The 26,732-nt window shown below is 51.9% G+C and overlaps 1 protein-coding gene across 3 annotated transcripts in view; it reads right to left on the bottom strand.

The window, feature by feature from the left end:
- Positions 1-16,449: 16,449 nt before the first annotated feature.
- CLIP2 (CAP-Gly domain containing linker protein 2) overlaps positions 16,450-26,732 on the bottom strand; it is a 48,051-nt gene continuing 37,768 nt past the window's right edge. For all 3 annotated transcript variants that reach the window (XM_038759473.1, XM_038759476.1, XM_038759474.1), the window contains 3 exons: positions 23,897-24,082; positions 23,532-23,594; positions 16,450-17,725 (listed from right to left, as the gene is read on the bottom strand). In XM_038759473.1, coding sequence (XP_038615401.1) covers positions 17,714-17,725; positions 23,532-23,594; positions 23,897-24,082 — 261 coding nt within the window. In that variant the 3' untranslated portion in view covers positions 16,450-17,713. The remainder of the gene's footprint in view (positions 17,726-23,531; positions 23,595-23,896; positions 24,083-26,732) is intronic.

The raw sequence follows: 26,732 nt of genomic DNA, 5'->3' as shown, positions 1-26,732 counted from the left end.
GACCTTGGGCGAGTCACTTAATTTCTCTGTACCTCAGTAACCTCATCTGTAAAATGGGGATGAAGACTGTGAGCCCCATGTGGGACAGGACTATGTCCTACTTGATTAGCTTGTATCTTTCCCAGAGCTTAGTATAGTGCCTGGCATATAGTAAGGGCTTAACAATTACCAATCCCCCCCACAAACCTTAACACTATTATTAATAATAATATTAATAATTAATAATAATAATGGTACTTGTTAAGCACTTACTATGTTCCAAGCACTGCTCTAAACACTGGAGTAGATACAAGTTAATCAGGTTGGACATGGTTCCTGTCCCATATGGGGCTCACACTCTCAATCCCCATTTTACAGATGAGGTAACTGAGGCCCAGAGAAGTTAAGTTACTCACCCAAGGTCACACAGCAGACAAGTGGCTGAGGTGGAATTAGAACCCAGGTCCTTTTGACTCCCAGGTGGATCTACCCACTAAGCCACACTGCTTCTCATTATTGTCCTCCCCTGAATGCTCAGTACAGCGCTCTGCACAGAATATGTGCTCAATAAATATTGGTGGATCCTCTCGCTTGGAAATGATTGGGGGTCAGGGAAGGGCTGCCCTCTTGGAGAGAAGGGGTCCAAGACTTCGGACAAAAGGCAGATGAGAGGTATGGACCAGGCAACCTGATGCAGGAGGAAACCTGGGGGAGGGGGCTTGCCACTGGGCAGAAGGAGTTGCCACATAATAATAATAATAATAATAATGGCATTTGTTAAGCGCTTACTATGTGCAAAGCACTGTTCTAACAATAATAATAACAATGGCATTTGTTAAGCGCTTACTATGTGCAAAGCACTGTTCTAAGCGCTGGGGGGGATACAAAGTGATCAGTTTGTCCTACGTGGGGCTCACAGTCTTAATCCCCATTTTACAGATGAGGGAACTGAGGCTCAGAGAAGTTAAGTGACTTGCCCAAGGTCACACAGCAAACATGTGGGGGAGCCAGGATTCGAACCCATGACCTCTGACTCCAAAGCCTGGGCTCTTTCCATTGAGCCACACTGCTTGGGGGGGATACAAGGGGATCAGGTTGTCCCCCGTGGGACTCACAGTCTTCATCCCCATCTTACAGATGAGGGAACTGAGGCACAGAGAAGTGAAGTGACTTGCCCAAGGTCACACAGATGACAATGGGAAGAGCCGGGATTCGAACCCATGACCTCTGACTCCAAAGACCGGGCTCTTTCCACTGAGCCACGCTGCTTCACTGGCGGGAGAAGCCAGGGTCACCCCAGAACAGTCTACAGCCCTCTCCCCACCACCGGTCAGGGATTTCCGCGCCTCCTCACACCCCACTTCCTCGGCAGAAGCTGCTGACCGCGTCTCCGCCGCCTCTTAGCTCTCTGGCGACTGGACTGGCTCCGCTCTGAAATAAGAGAAGGTTTGTCCGGCTCTGGGCCCACCAGGGAGAAAGGAGACAGACATTCCACGAGAAGCTTTTCCAGACACTTGGGGGGTGGTCGGGGAGAAAAGTAGGTAAGTAAGTGTGTGTGTGTGTGTGAGAGAGAGAGAAATAGAGAGAGAGATGTTTTCTTTTCTGACTCGCCAAGCTTTGAAATCTGCCTGGAGAGAGGGCCCAGCGTCCAGCACTCAGCCCCAGCCCCCTCCACCAGCCCTGCCCCAACCCTCCAGGATCATCCCATTAGAGAAGCAGCACGGCTCAGTGGAAAGAGCCCGGGCTTTGGAGTCAGAGGTCATGGGTTCAAATCCCGGCTCTGCCCATTGTCAGCTGGGTGACTTCGGGCAAGTCGCTTCACTGCTCTGGGCCTCAGTTCCCTCATCTGTAAAATGGGGATTAAGACTGTGAGCCCCCCCCGTGGGGCAACCTGATCTCCTTGTAACCTCCCCAGCGCTTAGAACAGTGCTTTGCACATAGTAAGCACTTAATAAATGCCACTATTATTATTATTATTATTTCTATTATCCCCTCCACCCGAAGACCCCCAACCCGAGTAATTCTACCGATCTTTCCCTCTTAGTTCCAATCCAGGGGCCCGGAGCAAGGAGCAGGAGACTCTGCTCACTCTTTTGCCCTCTGCCACTGAGCGGCCCATGGTCAAATCATCATCATCATCAATCGTATTTATTGAGCGCTTAGTATGTGCAGAGCACTGTACTAAGCGCTTGGGAAGTACAAATTGGCAACATATAGAGACAGTCCCTACCCAACATTGGGCTCACAGTCTAAAAATCAGTCCAAGAACGGTCAGGATGAACCTTCTAGCCTGTGAGCCCGTTGTTGGGTCGGTACTGTCTCTATATGTTGCTGATTTGTACTTCCCAAGTGCTCAGTACAGTGCTCTGCACACAGTAAGCACTCAATAAATGCGATTGAATGAATGAATGAAATCTTCTCTCTGAACGGGGGGCTAGGAGAGACGTTGCCCCCAACCCAGGGCCTCTCGACCTGACCCCGAAGCCCCTTCTGCCGCCTGCTCCATCAGGGTCTCCTGCCTAGACTGTTAGCCCCTTGCAAGTAGGAATCGCATCTACCAGCTCTGTAGCATTGGACTCTCCCAGGCACTTGGTACAGTGCTCTGCACACAGTAGGCATCTGATAAATACCACTGATTGATGGCACACAGTAGGCATCCAATAAATACTATTGATTGATGGATTGATTGGGTTCTGCGCCAACCTGGGCCTGGGCAGCCAGCCGAGGAGTCGGGAGGAGGAGGGCAGGGCAATAATAATAATAACAATAATACTAATTATGGTATTTGTTAGGTGCTTACTATGTGCCAAGCACTGTTCTAAGCACTGAGGTAGATACAAAGTAATCAGGTTGTCCCATGTGGGGCTCACAGTCTTAATCCCCATTTTACAGATGAGGTTATTGAGGCCCAGAGAAGCCAAGTGACTTGCCCAAGGTCACACAGCAGACAAGTAGCAGAGCCAGGATTAGAACCACGATCTTCTGACTCACAGTCCCGGGCTCTGTCCACTATGCGGGTCTCCCCGGCTCTCCCGGCTCCAGTGATTTTCCTCCCTGGGTTCTAAATTTAAGGAGGAGAGAGAGGAGAGGGATGGCACAGTGAGAGCGGAGGGGGTAACCATGGCTGCAGCTGGTAAGTAACTGAGAGATCAATATAGAGAGACCGTCTCGCTCATAATTGCGTCTTAATAGTTCCTCAGCACCCGAGTTTGCTTCTGGGAGAGGCCCCGAGCCTGGTCTGGGGCTGGGGCTGAGGCCGAGGCGGGGATGGGGGTCAGAGGGAGTGGGGGGCCTGTCTCTGGGGGGCTCGGGGGGCAGTGGGGAGAAGGGAGAGAGAATGCCATCAAGCCTGAAATGCCAGGGCACGGATTGTGGGCAGGTAGCAAATCAATCAATTGATGGTATTATTTGAGCACTTATTGGGTGCAGAGCACTGCACTAAGCTCTTGGGAGCGTCCAATGCAACAGAGTTGGTAGATACGACCCCTGCCCACAAGGAGCCTCCAGTCTAGTGGGCGGGATGAGACTGCCCCCATGCCCGCACCCTCTGGGAAGCCCGCACCGCTCAAAGTGAAGGGTCTAGAAAAGCAGCATGGCATAGTGGCTACAGGCCAGGACTGGGAGTCAGAAGGCCATGGGTTCTAATCCCGACTCCACCACTTGTCTGCTATAATAATAATAATGATGATGGCATTTATTAAGCGCTTACTATGTGCAAAGCACTGCTCTAAGCGCTGGGGAGGTTACAAGGTGATCGGGTTGTCCCACAGGGGGGGTTCACAGTCTTCATCCCCATTTGACAGATGAGGTAACTGAGGTTACCTCGTCCCCTTCTCCATCCCCCCATCTTACCTCCTTCCCTTCCCCGCAGCACCTGTATATATGTATATGTTTGTACATATTTTTTACTCTATTTATTTATTTTATTTGTACATATCTATTCTATTTATTTTGTTAGTATGGTCTTGTTCTCTGTCTCCCCCTTTTAGACTGTGCGCCCACTGTTGGGTAGGGACTGTCTCTATATGTTGCCAATTTGTACTTCCCAAGCGCTTAGTACAGTGCTCTGCACATAGTAAGCGCTCAATAAATACGATTGATGATGATGACATGTTTGTACATATTTATTACTCTATTTATTTACTTATTTATTTTACCTGTACATATCTATTCTATTTATTTTATTTTGTTAGTATGTTTGGTTTTGTTCTCTGTCTCCCCCTTTTAGACTGTGAGCCCACTGTTGGGTAGGGACTGTCTCTATATGTTGCCAATTTGTACTTCCCAAGCGCTTAGTACAGTGCTCTGCACATAGTAAGCGCTCAATAAATACGATTGATGATGACGATGATGACCTTGAGTAAGTCACTTCACTTCTCTGTGCCTCAATGACCTCATCTGTAAAATGGGGATCGAGCCTGTGAGACCCACGGGGGACAGGGGCAGTGTCCAAACCGATTTGCTTGTGTCCACCCCAGCGCTTAATACAGTACCTAGCACATAGTAAGCACTTAACAGATACCATAATTGTTAGTATTATTAGTCTGTGAGCTCGTCATCGGCAGGAATCTGTCTGCTGTTATAGTGTACTCTCCCAAGCGCTTTGTACAGTGCTTAACATGCAGAAAGCGCTCAATAAATATGACTGAGTGAATGAATGAATAAATGACTGCCAGGAGGTGACTTTGCCTGCTGGTGGCCCTGTATAAGTGTGGCTCTGACAGTGGGAGGCACTGGGTGGGTGTGGAGGACAAAGGTGGAAGAATAGGCCTGACTGGGCATCCTTCAATATGATTTATTTTAATGAAAATAATAATAATAATATTTCTTAAGCACTTACTATGACCAAGCACTGCTCTGAGCAACAGGGTAAATAAATAAAATAATGGCATTTTATTAAGCGCTTACTATGTGCAAAGCACTGTTCTAAGCACTGGGGAGGTTACAAGGCGATCAGGTTGTCCCACGGGGGGCTCACAGTCTTAATCCCCATTTTACAGATGAGGGAATTGAGGCCCAGAGAAGTGAAGTGACTTGCCCAAAGTCACACAGCTGACAAGTGGCGGAGCCGGGACTTGAACCCATGACCTCCGACTCCAAAGCCCGGGCTCAGTGGATACAAGGGTAGATACGAGGTAATCAGGTTGTCCCACGTGGGACTCACGGTCTTAATCCCCATTTTACAGATGAGGTAACTGAGGTCCAGAGACTTTAAGTTCTAAGCGCTGGAGTAGATACGAGGTAATCAGATTGTCCCACGTGGGGCTTACGGTCGTAATCCCCATTTTACAGATGAGGTAATTGAGGCCCAGAGACTTGCCCAAGGTCACACAGCAGACAAATGGCGGAGGCAGGATTAGAACCCACATCCTCTGACTCCCAAGCCCGGGCTCTTTCCACTAAGCCACTCTGCTTCTCTGAGAAAAGCACTTCCCGTCTCCCCACAGACCAGAAACAATCGCATCTGCAAAAGGAAGGGTTTTTTCATTTTCTCTTTCTTAACTTCGTTAATTACTTGGCCGGGATGAGGATGGGGTGCGGCTAAGGATGAGGGAACAGGTCAATGGGAGCACGCGCGCGCACACACACACACACACACACACACACACACACACACACACAAAAGCCCCCTGAAATGTCACTAGGGGAAGCTGAGCGGTGGTGTGGACACAGGGGTGGGGGCCCAGCGTGTATATTTGCCTGCAAACGTGTGCCTGAGTGACCATGCCTGTCAGAGGGTGAATGCGGTTGTTTAGGTGCCTGTGTATGCGCCTCTGATGTGGACATCGATGTATACGTGTGGGTGTGCGTGTTGGTGCGTGTGAGACTGTGAGCAATGTCTATAGCGTGTAGATATGTGGTGCCTATGTATGTGCCTCTGATGTGGGTATCGATGTGTGTGGGGTGATGGAGTGGGAGTGTGTTTGTGTGTGTGTGTGTGGTGTTGAGTTGGGGGGTGTGTGTGTGTGTGTGTGTGTGAGACTATGAGCAGTGTGAACAGTGTGTAGATATGTGGGTGACTGTGTATGGGCCTCTGGTGTGGGCATCAATGTGTGTGTGTGAGGGTAGGAGAGCATTGTGACTGAGCAGTGTGTATGATGTGCCGATCTGTGGTTGCCTGTGTGTGCCTCTGATGTGGGCATCAGTGTGTGTGTGTGTGTGGAGGGGTGGGAATGTATGGGTGTGTGGATGTGGGACTGTGAGCAGTATATATGAGCTTGTGTATGGAACTTCTAATCAATCAATCGTATTTATTGAGCGCTTACTGTGTGCAGAGCACTGTACTAAGTGCTTGGGAAGTACAAGTTGGCAGCATATAGAGACAGTCCCTACCCAACAGTGGGCTCACAGTCTAGAAGGGGGAGACAGAGAACAAAACCAAACATACTAAGGTAGGTGTTTTTGTGTGTGTGTGCGTGTGTGTGTGTGTGTGAGCAGTGAGCAATGTGTGATTGTTAGCTGTGTGAGTGTGTGTGTGTGAGAGAGAGAGTCTGTGAGCAGTGAAGAGAGCTGGGCCCCCAGAGAATGGGACACCTGAGACCTGCATTTGAATCCGGGCTCCGCCTGCTGGGGCCAGGCCTTCTGGGGCTCTGAGGGGAGGTTTCCGACCAAAGAAGCCCCTGGGGTGTGGCATTCTACACTGTCAGCTCTTTGTGGGCAGGGAACGTGTCTACCAACTCTATTATACTATACACTCCCAAGTGCTTAGTCCAGTGCCTGGCACACAGGAAGAACTCAGTAAATGCAATTAATCGATCGATTGTTGATCAGTTGGAAGCACCGTGTCCTTGGGGTGGACCAGAGCCCAGCAGAACTCCTGAAAAGTAGCTGAGTGGCAAAGGCCGCGGCAGCTGCCAAGGCTACAGTGGCTACCCAGGCTACCCTCCCTCCGGGTCACAGATCATCTCGACACGGGGCTGCGGTCACTGCGGCCGTCAGCGGGTCCGGCCCTGAACGAGCCCTGGCGCTTCGATGTACGCTGCGCCCCTGCCCGCCTGCTCACTCGTCGCACGCCAGTCATCGTGAATGTGAAAATCTGGGTGAGTTTTGGGGGGCGCGGGGCAGTGGGTGCTGGTTCCAGCCCCCTGTGAGGCTCCTGCCGGGCCTGACTTCCCTCTCCCAGTGGGGCCTCTCTGGTTGGGTCCACTCTGTCCATCATCATCATCATCAATCGTACTTATTGAGCGCTTACTATGTGCAGAGCACTGTACTAAGCGCTTGGGAAGTGCAAATTGGCAACATCTAGAGACAGTCCCTACCCAACAGTGGGCTCACAGTCTAAAAGGGGAGGACAGAGAACAAAACCAAACATACTAACAAAATAAAATAAATAGAATGGATATGTACAAGTAAAATAGAGTAAAAAATGAGACAGATAACAAAACCAAACATACTAACAAAATAAAATAAATAGAATAGATATGTACAAGTAAAATAGAGTAAAAAATATGTACAAACATATATACATATATACAGGTGCTGTGGGGAAGGGAAGGAGGTAAGAAGGGGGGGATGGAGAGGGGGATGAGGGGGAGAGGAAGGAAGGGGCTCAGTCTGGGAAGGCCTCCTGGAGGAGGTGAGCTCTCAATAGGGCCTTGAAGGGAGGAAGAGAGCGAGCTTGGCGGATGGGCAGAGGGATTGGGGGCATTCCAGGCCCAGGGGACGACGTGGGCCGGGAGCTCGGCCCCCTGACCCCGGGCCTGGGCGGAGGGAATCCCTCTGGCCCCTTCCCCCATTCCCACAGTGGGGCAGACCCGTCTCCCATTTCCAGCTCCCCACCCGGTAGGCCGTGGGGCTGACCCGGCTCTTGCCGCAACCGCCATCCCCCATCGGGAGCCGGGCGGCGTTTCCGCTGACTGGGCCAAATTTTCCCCAGCTCCTTTGTGCTCCAAATGGAACTAATTGGGTCAAACCAGTTTCCCTGAGCTCAGGGACCAGGGCGGCCCCGCGGGGAGGGATGGGGAGACATTTCTGGGACCCCGAGATGTGGCACCGATCCTTGCCAAGGTCTGGGGGCTGCTGCCGGCTCTTCCCCAGCTGTCCTCTGCTAGCCCCCTCCCACATCAGGCCCCCAGGGCTCCCAGCTTGACAGGACACCCACCTCCTCCTGGAGGCCTTCTCTGTTAGACCCCACCTCCCCGGGAGTCTGGCACCCTTCAGCCGGCGGCCCTGCCCTCGGAGAGGGGACAGAGTCACAAGCACTGGCCAAGCTCGGCTGACTGAACGGGGCGTGAGATTCCAGGGGTTCAGCAGCACCGAGGCCGGTCCAGGAGCCCCGGGGGAAAGCTGGGGGAATGGACAGCCCAGGCGGGAGGGGGCAGGGGGCAATCAGAGTTGGGGGGAGCAGGGGGATCAGAGGGGCAGCACGGCCTAGTAGAAAGAACCCGATGGTGAGAGATGGACTTGGGCTCTATTCCCGGCTCCACCATTTGTCTGCTGTGTGACCTTGGGCAAGTCACTTCACTTCTCTGTGCCTCAGTTTCCTCATCTGTAAAATGGGGATTAAGACTGTGAGCCCCATGTGGGACAACCTGATTACCTTGTAACCCCCCAGCGCTTAGAACAGTGCTCAGCATATAGTAAGTGCTTAACAAATACCATCATTACCAATTATTATTATTAAGAAACACCATAATAGTAATCGGGGAAGGCCTCCCAGAGGCGGTGGATTTCACGGTTCCGCTTCATGTCCGACAATGACTCTCCCTGACTTCAGAGCCTTATTGAAGGCCCATCTCCTCCATGAGGCCTTCCCTGACTAGGCCCTCATTTCCTCTTCTTTCACTCCCTTCTGCATCCCCCTTGCACTTGGATTTGCTCCTCTTAATTCACCTGTCCCTCAGCCCCACAGTACTTACATCCATATCCGTCATTAATGTCTGTCTCCCCCTCTGGACTGTCAGCTCCTTGTGGGCAGGGAACATGTTTACCAACTCTGTTGTAGTATACTCTTGACAAGCGCTTAATACATCCAATCCGTCACCAAAACCTGCCGGTCTCACCTTCATGTCACCAAGATCTGCCCTTTCCCCTCCATCCAAGCAGCTACCTTGTTGGTGCATTCACTTATCCTATCCCAACTGGATTGCTGCATCAGCCTCCTTTCTGATCTCCCAACCTCCTGTCTCTCCCCACTTCAGTCTATACTTCACTCTGCTGCTCAGGTTATCTTTCTACAGAAATGCTGTGGGCATGTCATCTCCACTCCTCAAAAATCTCCAGTGGTTGCCTATCAGCCTTTGCATGAAGCAAAAACTCCTCACTAATGGTGTCAAAGGTCTCCCTCCCCTCGCCCCCTCCTACCTCACCTCCCTCCTCTCCTTCTCCAGCCTAGCCCGCACCCTCCGCTCCTCTGCCGCTAACCTCCTCACTGGGCCACTCTCTCGCCTGTCCCACGGTTGACCCCCGGCCAACGTCCTACAAACTGGCTCACTTCCCCCCTTCAAAGCCCTACCGAAAGCTCACCTCCTCCGGGAGGCCTTCCCAGACTAAGCCCCCCTTATCCTCTGCTCCTCCTCCCTCCCCATCGCCCCAACTCCCTCCTCTGCTCTACCCCCTCCCCACCCCACAGCACTTGTGTACATATGTACATATTTATTATTCTATTTATTTTATTAATGGTGTGCCTATATCTATAATTCTATTTGTTTATTTTGAAGCTATTGATGCCCGTCTACTTGTTTTATTTTGTTGTCTGTCTCCCCTCTTCTAGACTGTGAGCCCGTTGTTGGGTAGGGATTGTCTCTCTGTTGCCAAATTGTACTTTCCAAGCTCTTGGTCCAGTGCTCTGCACACAGTAAGCGCTCAATAAATACGATTGAATGAATGAATGAATACAGTGGTCTGGACCCAGTAAGCGCTCAATAAACACGATTGATTGATTTTGTGGAGGCTCGACAGGGAGGGGGGGCATTTAAGGGAAGCGCCGGACTTTATCAGAACCCCGGCGGCCCAAGGCGCCCAGGGAAGAGCACAGGCCAGAGCTCCGAGCCCATCTCCCAGCTGTGGCGAGAAGCCCCCAGCGCCCCATCTCGGGCCCGGAACGATCCACCTGTCCCCTTACCCCCCACCCAAATCCACTCCCAAATTATCCAGTGCTATTTTAAATCCAACATCTTATTAAGAAGCAGATGCAGGTAGAAGTCTGTCTCCCTCTTCGCTCCCTCACATAATTTCCCCTTATTAATGCTTGGAAAGCACTGAGCCAGGGACTGGGATTCTCAAGGGGACCCTTTTCCCTGCCTCCCACCACCCCAAGAATGCCTGATCAGGGTCGGGGGGACCTGCTGCAATGGCCGTTGGGGTACAGGTGGGAGAGTCAGGGATGGAGGGAGAGAATCAGGGGTTGTTGGATGGCCCATGTTGGGCCTCGGCGGGGTGATTCAGGGATGGAGAGGGGAGAGTTGTTCCAGGACTTTAACTCCCTCCTCAAACCCCCTGTCCCCCTGCCTCCCCCATCCCTAGGCCTTAATGACCTGGCTACCTACTTGAGAAAATTGAAACTATCAAGCGTGATCTCCCTAAAATCTCACCCGCCCTCCCCAGTTCCTCTCTCCTCATGCCCCTCCTTTAACTCTCCCATCTTTCCCAGCAGTATCTCAAGAGGAGATCTCCTGCCTTCTCTCAAAATCCACCCCTTTCACCTGCGCATCTGACCCCATCCCTTCACACTTATCAAAACACTTGTCCCCTCCCTGACAATCATCTTCAACTGTTTGCTCTCCAGTGGCTCCTTCCCCACTGCTTTCAAACATGCTCATGTCTCCCCTATCCTAAAAAAACCTTCCCTTGACCCCATGTCTCCCTCCAGTTACTGTCCCATCTCCCTCCTCCCGTTCCTCTCCAAACTTCTTGAGTGAGTTGTCTACACAACTCTATGAGGAGCGGCATGGCTCAGTGGAAAGAGCCCGGGCTTGGGAGTCGGAGGTCATGGGTTCTAATCCCGGCTCCATCACATGTCTGCTGTGTGACCTTGGGCAAGTCACTTGACTTCTCTGAGCCTTCGTTACCTCATCTGTAAAATGGGGATTAAGACTATGAGCCCCACACGGGACAACTTGATCACCTTGTATCCCTCCCAGCGCTTAGAAAAGTGCTTTGCACACAGTAAGCACATAACAAATTCCATCGTTATTATTATTATTACACCTGCTGCCTCAAGTTCTCCAATTCTTTCCTTGACCCCCTCCAATATGGCTTCCGTCCTGTTCACTCCTCAGAAACCATGCTCTCAAAAGTCCACAGTGATTTCCTTCTTGCCAAATCCAACGGTTTCCTCCTTGATCTCAGCTGTCTTCGACACTGTCGGCCACCCCCTAATCCTGGAAACACTATCCAACCTCAGCTTCACTGACACTGTCTCCTCCCAGTTCTCCTCCTAGCTCTCTGGCCGCTCATTCTCAGCCTTTTTCACGGACTCCTCCTCTGCCTCCCACCCCCTAACTGTTCAGTTCTGGGCCCGCTTCTATTCTCCATCCACACCTACTCTCTTGGAGAACTCATTTGCTCCCATGGCTTCAATTACCTCCTCTTTGCGGATGATTCCCAAATCTACATCTCCAGCCCCGATCTCTCTCCCTCTCTGCAGTCTCACATTTCTTTCTGCCTTCAAGACATCTCTACTTGGATGTTCCACCACCACCTCAAAAATAACACACCCAAAACAGAACTCCTTATCTTCCCATACAAACCCTGTCCTCCCCACTGATTTTCCCATCACTGTAGACAGCACCACCATCTTTCCTGGTTTCACAAGACCATAAGATGGGTGTTATCCTTGTCTAATCTCTCTCATTCAACCCACATCCTGTCGGTTTGACCTTCGCAACGTCGCTAAAATCCACCCTTTCCTTTCCATCCAAACTGCTACCGTGTTCATCCAAGCGCTTATCCTATCCTGCCTTGATTACTATATCAGGCTCCTTGCTGAGCTCCCGCCTCCTGTCTCTCTCTCCATTAAAGTCCATACTTCACTCTGCTGCCTGGATCATTTGTCTACAAAAACATTCAGGACCCGTTTCCCCACTCCTCCAGAACCTCCAGTGGTTATCCAACCACCTCCGCAACAAACAGAAACTCCTTATCATCGGCTTCGAAGTACTGAATCACCTCACCCCACCTCACCTTGCTACTCTCCTAATACAACCCTGTTTGCACATTTCACTCTTCTAATGCCAATCTACTCGGTGTACCATGAGCTCATCTACCTCGTCACTGACCTCTCACTCACATCATGCCTCTGGCTTGGAACACCCTCCCTCTTCACATCTGACAGACGGTTACTCTCCTCACCTTCAATGCCTTATTGAAGGCCCGTCTCCTCCAAGAGGCCTTCCCAGACTAAGCCCTCCTTTCCTCTTCTCTCACTCCCTTCTGCTTTGCCCTGACTTGCTCTCTTTTATTCACCCTTCATGTATATATCCATAATTTTATTTATATTAATGTCTGTTCTACCTCTAGACTATAAGCACATGGTGGGTAGGGAATCTCTCATTCTGTGCTGTCCTCTCCCAAGTGCTTGTACAGTGCTCTGCACATAGTAAGCACTCAATAAATACGACAGATTGATTGTCAGGGGTTTTGGATGGTCCGTGCTGGGTCACAGCAGGAGAGTTGGGAATGGAGAGGATAGAGTCGGGTGAGGGATGTCCCATGCTGGGTCACTGGGGAGAATCAGGGACAGAGAGGGGAGAGTTACATGGTGCATTCCTAGCCAGATGTCCAGCGTCCAGGCAGGCAACTAGAAACCGGTTCCTCCCATGACCTGGGAGGATGGGTGGGTCGTGGCGCTTCCCCAGAGATGTTGCAGGAGTCTCACATTGGGCCCAGTCCAGCACCCTCTGGACCTCGTACTTTCCAGCGACCCCAGACAACTCGGCCCAGAGCATCGAGTTTAATCATTCCCAAGCGGCTTTCAAGTGAGATCTACACGCACTCCCTTGGTGACCTCATTCGCTCCCACGGCTTCCATTATCATCTCTACGCTGATGACACCCAGATCTACATCTCTGCCCCTGCTCTCTCCCCCTCTCTCCAGGCTCGCATCTCCTCCTGCCTTCAGGACATCTCCATCTGGATGTCTGCCCGCCACCTAAAGCTCAACATGTCGAAGACTGAACTCCTTGTCTTCCCTCCCAAACCTTGCCCTCTCCCTGACTTTCCCATCTCTGTTGACGGCACTACCATCCTTCCCGTCTCACAAGCCCGCAACCTTGGTGTCATCCTCGACTCCACTCTCTCATTCACCCTTCACATCCAAGCCGTCACCAAAACCTGCCGGTCTCAGCTCTGCAACATTGCCAAGATCCACCCTTTCCTCTCCATCCATACTGCTACCCTGCTCATTCAAGCTCTCATCCTATCCCGTCTGGACTACTGCATCAGCCTTCTCTCTGATCTCCCATCCTCGTGTCTCTCTCCACTTCAATCCATACTTCATGCTGCTGCCCGGATTATCTTTGTCCAGAAACGCTCTGGGCATATTACTCCCCTCCTCAATAATCTCCAGTGGCTACCAATCAATCTGCGCAACAGGCAGAAACTCCTCACCCTGGGCTTCAAGGCTGTCCATCACCTCACCCCCTCCTACCTCACCTCCCTTCTCTCCTTCTCCAGCCCAGCCCGCACCCTCCGCTCCTCCACCGCTAATCTCCTCACCTTACCTCGTTCTCGCCTGTCCCGCCATCGACCCCCGACCCACGTCATCCCCCGGGCCTGGAATGCCCTCCCTCTGCCCATCCGCCAAGCTAGCTCTCTTCCTCCCTTCAAGGCCCTGCTGAGAGCTCACCTCCTCCAGGAGGCCTTCCCAGACTGAGCCCCTTCCTTCCTCTCCCCCTCGTCCCCCTCTCTGTCCCCCCCCATCTTACCTCCTTCCCTTCCCCACAGCACCTGTATATATGTATATATGTTTGTACATATTTATTACTCATTTATATATTTATTTATTTTACTTGTACATATCTATTCTATTTATTTTATTTTGTTAGTATGTTTGTTTGGTTTTTTTTCTGTCTCCCCCTTCTATACTGTGAGCCCAATGTTGGGTGGGGACTGTCTCTATATGTTGCCAATTTGTACTTTCCAAGCACTTAGTACAGTGCTCTGCACATAGTAAGTGCTCAATAAATATGATTGATTGATTGATTGATTGAGACCGCAGCCTCCCATAACCCCCAGCCCCCGTCCCTGGGAAGAACACGCACTTCAGGGCAGAGGAGGTGGGTCAGGGGCCTGGTTGGTTTTGGGGGAGGGTCACCTGAAGGAAAAGAGCCTGTAGGTCTCCAGGCAGAGCCATCTAGGTCTCCAGACCAGGCCAGGCTCCCGGGAGTCCTGTTTGTGGGGGTGATGGAGGTGAGGGGGCCGGGGCCCAAGGGGCTCAGCCGTGGGTGTGAAGCCATTTCCTCCCTGCAGTTGGGCAGGCCGGACACCAGCCCCACTCTCACTGAACTGCTCAGTCCATTGATGCCGCACACCTTCCCTCCCCACCCAGGCCCCCCACACTGAGCTGCCCTGTTCCTCCCAATGGGCGACTGGACTTCCTCGACTGCTTGAGGAGCAGAACCGGAGGGAGACCCATCCCCTCCAAGAGGCCTTCCCTGACTGCGCCCTCCTCTCCTCTTCTCCCACTCCCTTCTGCGCCACTCTCACTTGCTCCTTCATTCATCTTCCCTCCCATCCCCACTGCACCTATGTATACATATGTGTATATCTGTAATTTATTTATTTCTATTAATGTCTGTCTCCCCCTCTAGACTGTGAGCTTGTTGTTGGGTAGGGATTGTCTCTATTAGTTGCCAAATTGTACTCTCCAGGAGCTTAGTGCAGTGCTCTGCACACAGTAAGTGCTCAATAAATACGATTGAATGAACAAATGAATATATCTGTAATTCATTTATGTATTTATTTATATTAATGTCTGACTCCCCCTCTAGACAGTGAGCTCATTGTGGGCAGGAATGTGCCTGTTGTTACAGTGGTTATATATCATATATAATAATATTATATATAATAATAACGATCTAGTAATAATTATAACAATTACGATATCTGTTAGGTCAAGCACTATTCTAAGCACTGGGTAAGGGCTCAGCTGCAGGCTGCCTCGGCTGTCGACCCCAAGGGCCAGAGCGGTATAGCGAGGCCTGCCCAGAGAAAGCCCACCCGGGGAGGCTGGGAGCACAGCGAGGCCCAGGTGATGCCAGGGGCTTTGGGTTCTAGTCCCGACCTTGTAGGAGGCCAGCTGGGTGACCTCGGGTGGGATGCTTAACCTCTGTTTCTACCTCCACCTAGATGGAGTCAGGGGAGAGAACTAATCTGCTTTACAGGATAGTGTGAGGATAAAACGCGAGGCCCCGGGGTGGTGGCGGGGAGAGCTGGGGCAGGTGGAAGCCACCAATCTCATTCAACCAACATTCAAGGGCTCGCTCTGGTCACCCCATCCCCCACCATAGGACCTGGGAGGAGGTGGGCTTAATCATTCGGGTGGGGGGACGGGGTAACCTTTCAGCCAGACCTCAAGCATCCTGGCTGACCTCTCTATCCTCCCGCAACTGAGCCAGCACGGACCATCAACATCCCTGAATTTCCCCTCTCTATCCCTGACTCTCCCCAACTGAGCCAGCACAGACCCTCTAACACCCTTGACTGTCCTCCCAGTGACCCAGCACAGCCAAACACCCCCAACTCTCCCCTCTCCAACCCTGACTCACTCCCGGTGACACAGCAAGGGTCACCCCACACCCCCTGACTTTTCTCAGTGACCCAGCATGGCCCACGCCACAACCCTGACTTTCCCTTCTCTCTCCCCAACTCTCCCCCAGCATGGACGGACACGCTTGACCCTCTCCGTCCCTGAGCCTCCCCAGCGGCCCAGCATAGACCGTCTGACACCCCTGACTCTCCCCTCTCCATCCCTGACTCTCCCCAGTGGGCCAGCACGGACCACCCCCGACCCCTGCCCCTCCTCCCGTGACCCAGGGCAGATGAGCGGTCTCCCACAGGTTTACTACACTGCTCTGCACCCCGTCAGTGCTCAAAGAAGCCCAGTGAATTGATCAGGTAGGAGATCCGGGTGCCGGGGCTGCACAGGCCCCTAGGGTCACCCCACACTGGGGGAGAGGGTGTTGTTTCCAGCTTTTGAGAACATGCCGAGGGGCTCCAAGTGGGGTGCGGCCTGAACAACTCCCGCCTTGCCCACCGGGCTTCGCTCCCCCTGCACTGCCAGGGGGACAAAGGGGCGTAGGGAGCCGCGGAGGCAAAGCATCAGAGTCCTGCAGGGGTCATCGAGCATGGGGACCAGTCAGCCCACCCCTGCCACCCATTAGGCTTGAGCCAACAGCCAGGCCCCCCTCCAACGGGGACCAGGCAGTGGCTGAGAACACCTGGATGCACCCCCTCACCCCCCACCCCAGCTCTGAGGGCTACCCTCCCCACCCACCCCCGGAGCGGGGCGGACCAGAACCGGTGCAGGGATCACCAACCTTAGCCACAAGGTTTATTGGTTTTAGTACGAAGCCCCTGCGCTCTGCAGCTTGCCCCGGGAGCAGCGGATGGAGGTCCAGCGGCCGGCCGGCCCCCACAGCCGGCCCCGGGGCCCAGGAGAGTGGGGGAAGGAATGGGAGGGGAAGCAGAGGGGGTGGAGGCTGTGGCAAGTCCAGTGCCCCGGGCTTGGCGGTCAGCGATCCCCTGGCACATGGTGGGCAGGGCACCGGAACCCAAGGGCAGGCAGGTGCCGGGCAACAGGGGCCGGGTGATCGTGTGAAAAGGTCACACATGGCTTCTGGACTCAGGGGTGGGGTCTGGGAGACTTGGCCGACTCTGCCGCCCCTCCCTGAAGGCCTCCAGACACGAAGGCCCCGTCCGACTGGGAAGGAAGCCAAACTGGCATGCCCCAGGCTTGGGGCAACCAGAAGGAAGGGCGAGGGGCCCTTTGGGAAAGGGGGCGAGGGGCGCCCAGGTGACCGACCAGAAGGTTTTGGAATATTCCCCGTTCAGGGGCCGAAGCCCGTCAACTCCTTCCCGCCTCGGGCCATCAGGCCGAGCGTCCATTCCTGACGGAGCCCGGGGCCTATGAGGACAGGGCTGGGGGCCCCTCGCACTGGGGGCTGGGGGAGGAGGCTGGTTGGGGGGGGGCGGGGCGGGATAAGGATGGGGATAGAGCCAAGGGTCTCCCCACCTGTTCTCTCCTGCCAGCGTTTCTTCCCTAGGTGAGGCTGCTCCTTGAAGGTGAAATAAATTAGTGAGACCGACAACGGGGACGAGACATGGTGGGCAACACGGGGGGCAGGGGGGACGACCCGCGGTGCTTGGTCACTGGCGGAGGGGTAGGGGGACGCCCCCTCCCCATTCCAACGCTTCCTTGAATCAGAGGCTGCACTGCCAGCCTGGAGGAGGGCACCCGCCTCATGGACTACCCCTCCCTGCTTTGAAAGGTGGACTGAGGGCTGGGGGAGCGGGACCCCCCAACTCCAGCTGTTCTCGGCCCTCAGGGTGACCTGGGGGGCGGGGAGGGTGGACCCTTTACCAGCTGGGGGGGAGTGGGCACCCTTGGGCCGCACAGATGCCAGGGCACGTCCAGGGGGTGGGGGCTGGGCATGGATTGGGGGGGGGTGGGGCCCGGGCCGAGAGGAAGGTCCAGTCAGTCGGTCCATCCAGGCGCTGGCAGCTCCCATTCGGGGATTGTCTGGGGCCACCGCCGGGCTGGGGCCCAGAATGACCTCTGCACCCCTTCTTCTGGTCAGGGCTGCTCCTGGGGGGACAGAGAAAGGTGTGTTTGCGTGAGTGTGTTTGGGTGTGTGCTGGGGCGGGGCGGAAAGGCCTCTGTTACCACGGGCTGGGCATTCAGGACCTTGGTTCTGGTGCCCACTCTACCACTGTTAATAACAATGATAGCATTTATTAAGCGCTTACTGTGTGCAAAGCACTGTTCTAAGCGCTGGGGAGATTACAAGATGATCAGGTTGTCCCACGGGGGGCTCACAGTCTTAATCCCCATTTTACATTCATTCATTCATTCAATCGTATTTATTGAGCGCTCACTGTGTGCAGGGCACTGTACTAAGCACTTGGGAAGTCCAAGTTGGCAACATATAGAGACGGTCCCTACCCAACAGTGGGCTCACAGTCTAGAAGGGGGAGACAGAGAACAAAACAAAACATATTAACAAAATAAAATAGAATAAATATGTACAAATAAAATAAATAAATAAATAGAGTAATAAATACATACAAACATATATATATATATATACTGGTGCTGTGGGGAGGGGAAGAGGGTAAGGCAGGGGGGATGGGAAGGGGGATGAGGAGGGATGAGTTACAGATGAGGTAACTGAGGCACAGAGAAGTTAAGTGACTTGCCCAAGGTCACACAGCTGGCAATTGGTGGAGTCAGTGTTTAAACCCATGACCCACTGTTTGAACCGACTGTTGTATTCATTCAATCGTATTTATAGGGCGAGCTCGCCACCTAAAGCTCAACATGTCGAAGACTGAACTCCTTGTCTTCCCTCCCAAACCTTGCCCTCTCCCTGACTTTCCCATCTCTGTTGACGGCACTACCATCCTTCCCGTCTCACAAGCCCGCAACCTTGGTGTCATCCTCGACTCCGCTCTCTCATTCACCCCTCACATCCAAGCCGTCACCAAAACCTGCCAGTCTCAGCTCCACAACATTGCCAAGATCCGCCCTTTCCTCTCCATCCCAACCGCTATCCTGCTCATTCAAGCTCTCATCCTATCCTGTCTGGACTACTGCATCAGCCTTCTCTCTGATCTCCCATCCTCGTGTCTCTCTCCACTTCAATCCATACTTCATGCTGCTGCCCGGATTATCTTTGTCCAGAAACGCTCTGGGCATATTACTCCCCTCCTCAATAATCTCCAGTGGCTACCAATCAATCTGCGCAACAGGCAGAAACTCCTCACCCTGGGCTTCAAGGCTGTCCATCACCTTGCCCCCTCCTACCTCACCTCCCGTCTCTCCTTTTCCAGCCCAGCCCGCACCCTCCGCTCCTCCACCGCTAATCTCCTCACCGTACCTCGCTCTCGCCTGTCCCGCCATCAACCCCCGGCCCACGTCATCCCCCGGGCCTGGAATGCCCTCCCTCCGCTAAGCTAGCTCTCTTCCTCCCTTCAAGGCACTGCTGAGAGCTCACCTCCTCCAGGAGGCCTTCCCAGACTGAGCCCCTTCCTTCCTCTCCCCCTCGTCCCCCTCTCCATCCCCCCAATCTTACCTCCTTCCCTTCCCCACAGCACCTGTATATATGTATATATGTTTGTACATATTTATTACTCTGTTTATTTGTTTATTTTATTTGTACATATCTATTCTATTTATTTTATTTTGTTAGTATGTTTGGCTTTGTTCTCTGTCTCCCCCTTTTAGACTGTGAGCCTACTGTTGGGTAGGGACTGTCTCTATATGTTGCCAATTTGTACTTCCCAAGTGCTTAGTACAGTGCTCTGCACATAGTAAGCGCTCAATAAATACGATTGATGATGATGATGATGTGCAAAGCACTGTACTAAGCACTTGGGAGAGTACAATATAACAACAGACACATTCCCTGCCCACAACAAGCTCACAGTTTAGAGGGGGAGACAGACACTAACATAAATAAATAAACTACAGATATTTGCGCTGTGGGGATGGGAGGGATGATGAATGACGGAGCAAGTAAGACTGGAGCAGAAAGGAGTGGGTGAAGAGGAGAGGTGGCTTTAGTCAGGGAAGCCTTCTCGGAGGGAATGTGGCTTCAGTGGTATTTATTAAACACTTACTATGCGGCAGACACTATACTAACCCCTTGGGTGGATACTAAGCCCTGGGTTGGATACAAGCAAATCAAGTTGGACACAGTCCCCGTCCCCCATGAGGCAAGCAGTCTTAATCATGACCTTGGGCAACTCAAACTCTTTCTTTCCTCCTCTAAAATAGGGAGAAGCTGCCTGTTCTCCCCGTCTCTTTAAGTCTTGGAGCTGCCCAATTTTTTTTTGTGCGGAGGCTAATTTCTGCCCTGTATTATTCCCACCAGTGCCCTTCTCCCTGTAAGTGATTCCAGGGGAGCTACGCCCACCAGGCCCCACTTGACCCCCACAACACACAGAGGGGGTGGGGGAAGATAAGTCGGTCCATTCACTTTGATTCACCCGGGGCCAGTGCAGGGTACTTCTGCCCACTCAGGAAATGCCCCACGTGCCCTGGGCAATCAATCAATCGATCAATTGTATTTATTGACAGCTTACTGTGTGCAGAGCACTGTACTAAGCGCTTGGGAAGTACAAGTCGGCAACACATAGAGACAGTCCCTATGCAACAGCGGGCTCACAGTCTAGAAGGGGGAGACAGAGAACAAATCCAAACATACTAACAAAATAAAATAAATAGAATAGATATGTACAAGATAAATAAAGTAATAAATATGTACAAACATATATACATATACATCATCCATGATGATGATGGTATTTGGTAAGCGCTTACTATGTGCCAACCACTGTTCCAAGCGCCGGGGGAGATACAAGGCCATCAGGTTGTCCCACTGTGAGCCCCACAAGGGACAACCTGCTAACCCTGTATTTACCCTAGCGCTTAAAACGATGCTTGGCACATAGTCAATGCTTGATCAATCAATCAATCACATTTATTGATCACTTACTGTGTGCAGAGCACTGTACTAAGCGCTTGGGAAGTACAAGTTGGCAACATAACTGCTTAACAAATCCATAATTATCATTATCCCATGTGCGGCTCACAGTCATCACCCCCATTTTCCAGATGAGGTAACTGAGGCAAAGAGAAGCGAAGCGACTTGCTTAAAGGCACAGAGCACACAAGTGGCGTGTGCAATCAATCAATCAATCGTATTTATTGAGCGCTTACTGTGCGCAGAGCACTGCACCAAGCGCTTGGTAAGCACAAGTTGGCAACATATAGAGAATCCCTACCCAACAGTGGGCTCACAGTCTAGAAGGGGGAGACAGAGAACAAAACCAAACATATTAACAAAATAAAATAAATAGAATACAAAGCATTCTGAGAAGTCTTGAGAAGCAGTGTGGCCTAGTCAAAAGCACAGACCCGGGAAGCAGGAGGTTCTAATCCCGGCTGCTCCACTTTGCTGTGTGACCTTGGGCCAGTCACTTCACTTCTCTGGGTCTCAGTTACCTCATTTCTCTGTGTCTCAGTTACCTCATCTGCAAAACCGCGATTAAGACCGGGAGCCCCATGTGGGACATGGACTGTGTCCAACCTGACTAGCTTGAATCTGCCCCTGCACTTAGGACACTGCCTGACACATAGTAAGCGATTAAATATCATAAAAAAAGACTCCACGCTCTCCTCCTCTCCACCCCCCTCCATCTAACGTTTTATCACGATGTCAACTGCGTGCTCACTTTCATCCCTTCAACCGCATTTTTTGAGTACTTACTGTGCGCAAAGCACTGTACTAATTGCCCGAACTATTCATTCATTCATTCAATCATATTTATTGAGCGCTTACTGTGTGCAGAGCACTGGACTAAGCACTTGGGAAGTCCAAGTTGGCAACAAATAGAGATGCTCCCTACCCAACAGTGGGCTCACAGTCTAGAAGGGGGAGACAGAGAACAAAACAAAACATATTAACAAGATAAAATAAATAGAATAAATTTGTACAAATAAAATAGAGTAATAAATACGTACAAACATATATACATATATACAGGTGCTGTGGGGAGGGGAAGGAGGTAAGGTGTGGGGGATGGAGAGGGGGAGGAGGGGGAGAGGAAGGAGGGGGCTCAGTCTGGGACCCTTTTTTTATGGTATTTGTTAAGCGCTTACTATGTGCCAAGCACTGTTCTAAGCGCTGGGGTAGATACAAGGTGAACAGGTTGTCCCACATGGGGCTCACAGTCTTCATCCCCATTTTATAGATGAGGGAACTGAGGTCCAGAGAATTGAAGTGACTTGCCCAAAGTCACACAGCTGGCAACTGGCATAGCAGGGATTCGAACCCATGACCTCTGACTCCCAAGCCCACGCTCTTTCCACTAAGCCAAGCTGCTTCTCATAGTCCCTTTGAACTATGAACTCTGAACTATGAGGTAAAGGCTTTGCTGAGCCCTGGGGATAATACAGGATGACCAGATTGGACTCGATTACTGTCGCACACGAGGGTCCCGGGGTAGGAGAGCAGGGGTCTTCTCCCCATTTCACAGAGGGGGACACTGAGGCCCAGAGCCACACAGCAGGTTAGAGGCAGAGCTGGGACTTGATCCCCAGCCTCGTGCTTTCCAGCCCCACGCTCTGTCCACTACACCCCGCTGTCTCTATCTCCTATCACAATCAATCGTATTTATTGAGCGCTTACTGTGTGCAGAGCACTGGACTAAGCGCTTGGAAAGTACAAGTTGGCAACATATAGAGACAGAAGTGAAGTGACTTGCCCAAAGTCACGCAGCTGGCAAGTGGCATAGCAGTGATTCGAACCCATGACCTCTGACTCCCAAGCCCACGCTCTTTCCACTAAGCCACGCTCCTTCTCATAGTCCCTTTGAACTATGAACTCTGAACTATGAGCTAAAGGCTTCGCTGAGCCCTGGGGATAATACAGGATGACCAGATTGGACTCGATTACTGTCGCACACAGGGGTCCCAGGGTAGGAGAGCAGGGGTCTTCTCCCCATTTCACAGAGGGGGACACTGAGGCCCAGAGCCACACAGCAGGTTAGAGGCAGAGCTGGGACTTGATCCCCAGCCTCGTGCTTTCCAGCCCCACGCTCTGTCCACTACGCCCCGCTGTCTCTATCTCCTATCACAATCAATCAATCGTATTTATTGAGCGCTTACTGTGTGCAGAGCACTGGACTAAGCGCTTGGGAAGTACAAGTTGGCAACATATAGAGACAGAAGTGAAGTGACTTGCCCAAAGTCACGCAGCTGGCAAGTGGCATGGCAGGGATTCAAACCCATGACCTCTGACTCCCAAGCCCACGCTCTTTCCACTAAGCCAAGCTGCTTCTCATAGTCCCTTTGAACTCTGAACTCTGAACTATGAGCTAAAGGTTTTGCTGAGCCCTGGGGATAATACAGGACGACCAGATTGGACTCGATTACTGTCGCATACGGGGGTCCCGGGGTAGGAGAGCAGGGGTCTTCTCCCCATTTCACAGAGGGGGACACTGAGGCCCAGAGCCACACAGCAGGTTAGAGGCAGAGCTGGGACTTGATCCCCAGCCTCGTGCTTTCCAGCCCCACGCTCTGTCCACTACGGCCCGCTGTCTCTATCTCCTATCACAATCAATCAATCGTATTTATTGAGCGCTTACTGTGTGCAGAGCACTGGACTAAGCTCTTGGGAAGTACAAGTTGGCAACGTATAGAGACGGTCCCTACCCAACAGTGGGCTCACAGTCTAGAAGTCGCAAGTCCTCCAGGGCCCTTGCTTGGGCAGAAGGGAGCCCTGGACGGGGTCCCGGATTGGCCCACCCCAGGTGGGAGCCGGGAAGAGAGTATCCCGCTGACCCCGGCCGGCCCTGGACCCCCGTCTGCCCCCGGGCTGTGCCTTCACCTGGTGCTGGCTGGCTCTCTCCTGCTGGTGAATGCCGTTGGCCGGCCCGGGGCTTCCGATCACCTGGAAGACGACGCAGAGAGTCAGGGCTGAATTCCGGGGACGCCTTCACCCCGGACCGGTGAGGGGACGGGGACTGACTTAGGCCTCCTGCCACGGACGGGAGCGGCAAGGAGCCGGTGGAAGTTTTGAGATGGCCAAGTGACGAATCCCAGCTCTGCCCCAAGCCTGCCGGGTGACCTCGGGGCAATTCCCTCCACCTGTCTGGGAGTCAGTTTCCTGGTCTGTAAAAGGGGGATAAGTCCCGGGGCGGGTAAGGGGAAGTCCGTAAGGGGGAGGATCTGGCGGCTTCTCCGGTGGCTCACCCGACCCCGCTCGGGGGAACAGAGCGCGGCCTCCAGCAGCCGCTCCACGTGCTGCCCCTGCTCCAGGACGCTGCGCAGGACGCCCTCGGTGCCGGCCAGACGCTGCCGCAGCCTCTGCAGCTCCAACTCCGGGGACAACTCGGGAGACGAGGCGCAGACCGGCTCCAACGCAGGCTTCTCTTTGTTCTGGGGAGGGGGAGAGAGGCGCTGGGAAGGCCGATGGACCCAGCCCGGGGCAGGACAGAAGCGATCAGGGGCTACCACGCGTGCGTACGTGTGCATGCGTGTGCGCAGGCATAATCCGCCATGTGTGACCTCGGGCAAGCCGCTTATTTTCTCTGTGCCTTGGTTCCCTCATTCGTAAAATGAGGATTAAGACTGTGAGCCCCATGCAGAAGCAGCGTGGCTCCATGGAAAGATCCCGGGCTTTGGAGTCAGAGGTCATGGGTTCAAACCTCGGCTCCGCCAATTGTCAGCTGTGTGACCTTGGGCAAGTCACTTAACTTCTCTGGGCCTCAGTTACCTCATCTGTAAAATGGGGATTAAGACTGGGAGCCCCCCGTAGGACAACCTGATCACCTTGGAACCTCCCCAGTGCTTAGAACAGTGCTTTGCACATAGTAAGCGCTTAATAAATGCCATCATTATTATTATTATGTGGTACATAGACTGCGTCCAACCTGATTAGCTTGCATCTACCCCAACATTTAGAACAGCGCTTAGCACAGAGTAAGCACTTAAGTACTATTTTTTAAAAAATCACGTCCATACCCCAACATTTAGAACAGCGCTTAGCACAGAGTAAGCACTTCAGTACTATTTCTTTAAAAATCACGTCCAATCCCCAGCTTCCAGGCCTGTTCCCACGCCTGGATGTCCAGTCCGGGCAGGAAGAAGGTGAGGAGGGACAGACACCTCAGATGGCAGCCAACTCCAATGCTAAGCGTTGAGTACAGTGCTCTGAATAATAATAATAATAATAATATAATAATAATACTGAAGACAGTAAGCACTCAATAAATAGTCGATTGACTGACTGACTGCAGATCCCCGGGAGCCCCAGTGCGGCTACACTGTAAGCTCGACTCTAAGACTGTTGTGGGCAGGGAATGTCTCTGCTTACTGTTGTTAGTGTTCTCCCCAAGCAATGCTAAGCGTTGAGTACAGTGCTCTGAATAATAATAATAATAATAATATAAGAATAATACTGAAGACAGTAAGCACTCAATAAATAGTCGATTGACTGACTGACTGCAGATCCCCGGGATCCCCAGCGTGGCTACACTGTAAGCTAGACTCTAAGACTGTTGTGGGCAGGGAATGTCTCTGCTTACTGTTGTTAGTATTCTCCCCAAGCATTTAGTACAGTGCCCTGAACACAGTAAGCACTCAATAAATGGGAGAAGCAGCGTGGCTTAACGAACAGAGTTCGGGCCTAGGAGTCAGAAGGATCTGGATTCTAATCCTGGCTCCGCCACATGTCAGCTGTGTGGCCTTGGGCAAGTCACTTCACTTCTCTGGGCCTCAGTTACCTTATCTGTAAAATGGGGATTAAGAGTGAGCCCCATGAGGGACAGGGACTGTTTCCAACCTAACTTGTATCTACCCCAGTGCTTAGAACAGTGTTTGGTTTGTTTTGTTGTCTGTCTCCCCCTCCTAGACTGTAAGCCCACTGTTGGGTAGGGACCGTCTCTATATGTTGCCGACTTGTACTTCCCAAGCGCTTAGTACAGTGCTCTGCACACAGTAAGCGCTCAATAAATACGATTGAATGAATGAATGCTTGGCACACAGTGAGCGATTAACAAGTACCATTATTATTATTATTATTTCTGTTGTGTGCCCTTGGGCAAGTCACATCACTTCTCTGCGAAGAGAAGCAGCGTGGCTCAGTGGAAAGAGCACAGGCTTGGGAGTCAGAGGTCATGGGTTCTAATCTCAGCTCCACCACTTGTCAGCTGTGTGACTTTGGGTAAGTCACTTAACTTCTCTGTGCCTCAGTTACCTCATCAGGAAAATGGGGATTAAGACTGTGAACCTCATGTGGGGCAACATGATTACCTTGTACCTCCCCAAGCGCTTAGGAAAGTGCTTGGCACATAGTAAGCACTTAACAAATACCAAAATTATTATTATTATTCTCTGGGCCTCAGTTACCTCCTCTGTAAAATGGGGATTAGAAGTGTGAGCCCCATGAGGGACAGGGACTGTGTCGAATCTGATTAACTCGTATATAACTGATTATCCTGTATATATGTTTGTACATATTTATTACTCTATTTATTTATTTATTTTACTTGTACATATCTATTCTATTTATTTTATTTTGTTAGTATGTTTGGTTTTGTTCTTTGTCTCCCCCTTCTAGACTGTGAGCCCACTGTTAGGTAGGGACTGTCTCTATATGTTGCCAAACTGTACTTCCCAAGCTCTTAGTACAGTGCTCTGCACACAGTAAGAGCTCAATAAATACGACTGATTGATTGATTGATTAACTTGTATCTACCCCATTGCTTAGAATAGTGCTTGGCACATAGTGAATATTTAACAAGTACCACTGGAGAAGCAGCGTGACTCAGTGGAAAGAGCACAGGCTTCGGAGTCAGAGGTCATGGGTTCGAATCCTGGCTCTGCCAGCTGTCAGCTGTGTGACTTTGGGCAAGTCACTTCCCTTCTCTGTGCCTCAGTTACCTCATCTATAAAATGGAGATTAAAACTGTGAGCCCCCCGTGGGACAACCTGATCACCTTGTAGCCTCCCCAGTGCTTAGAACAGCGCTTTGCACATAGTAAGAGCTTAACAAATACCATCATTATTATTATTGTTATAATAATAA

The sequence above is a fragment of the Tachyglossus aculeatus genome, chromosome 17, assembly GCF_015852505.1.
Source record: "Tachyglossus aculeatus isolate mTacAcu1 chromosome 17, mTacAcu1.pri, whole genome shotgun sequence".
Classification (NCBI taxonomy): domain Eukaryota; kingdom Metazoa; phylum Chordata; class Mammalia; order Monotremata; family Tachyglossidae; genus Tachyglossus; species Tachyglossus aculeatus.
Note: the sequence above shows the minus strand (reverse complement) of the source record. Positions and strands in the feature narration are given on the sequence as shown.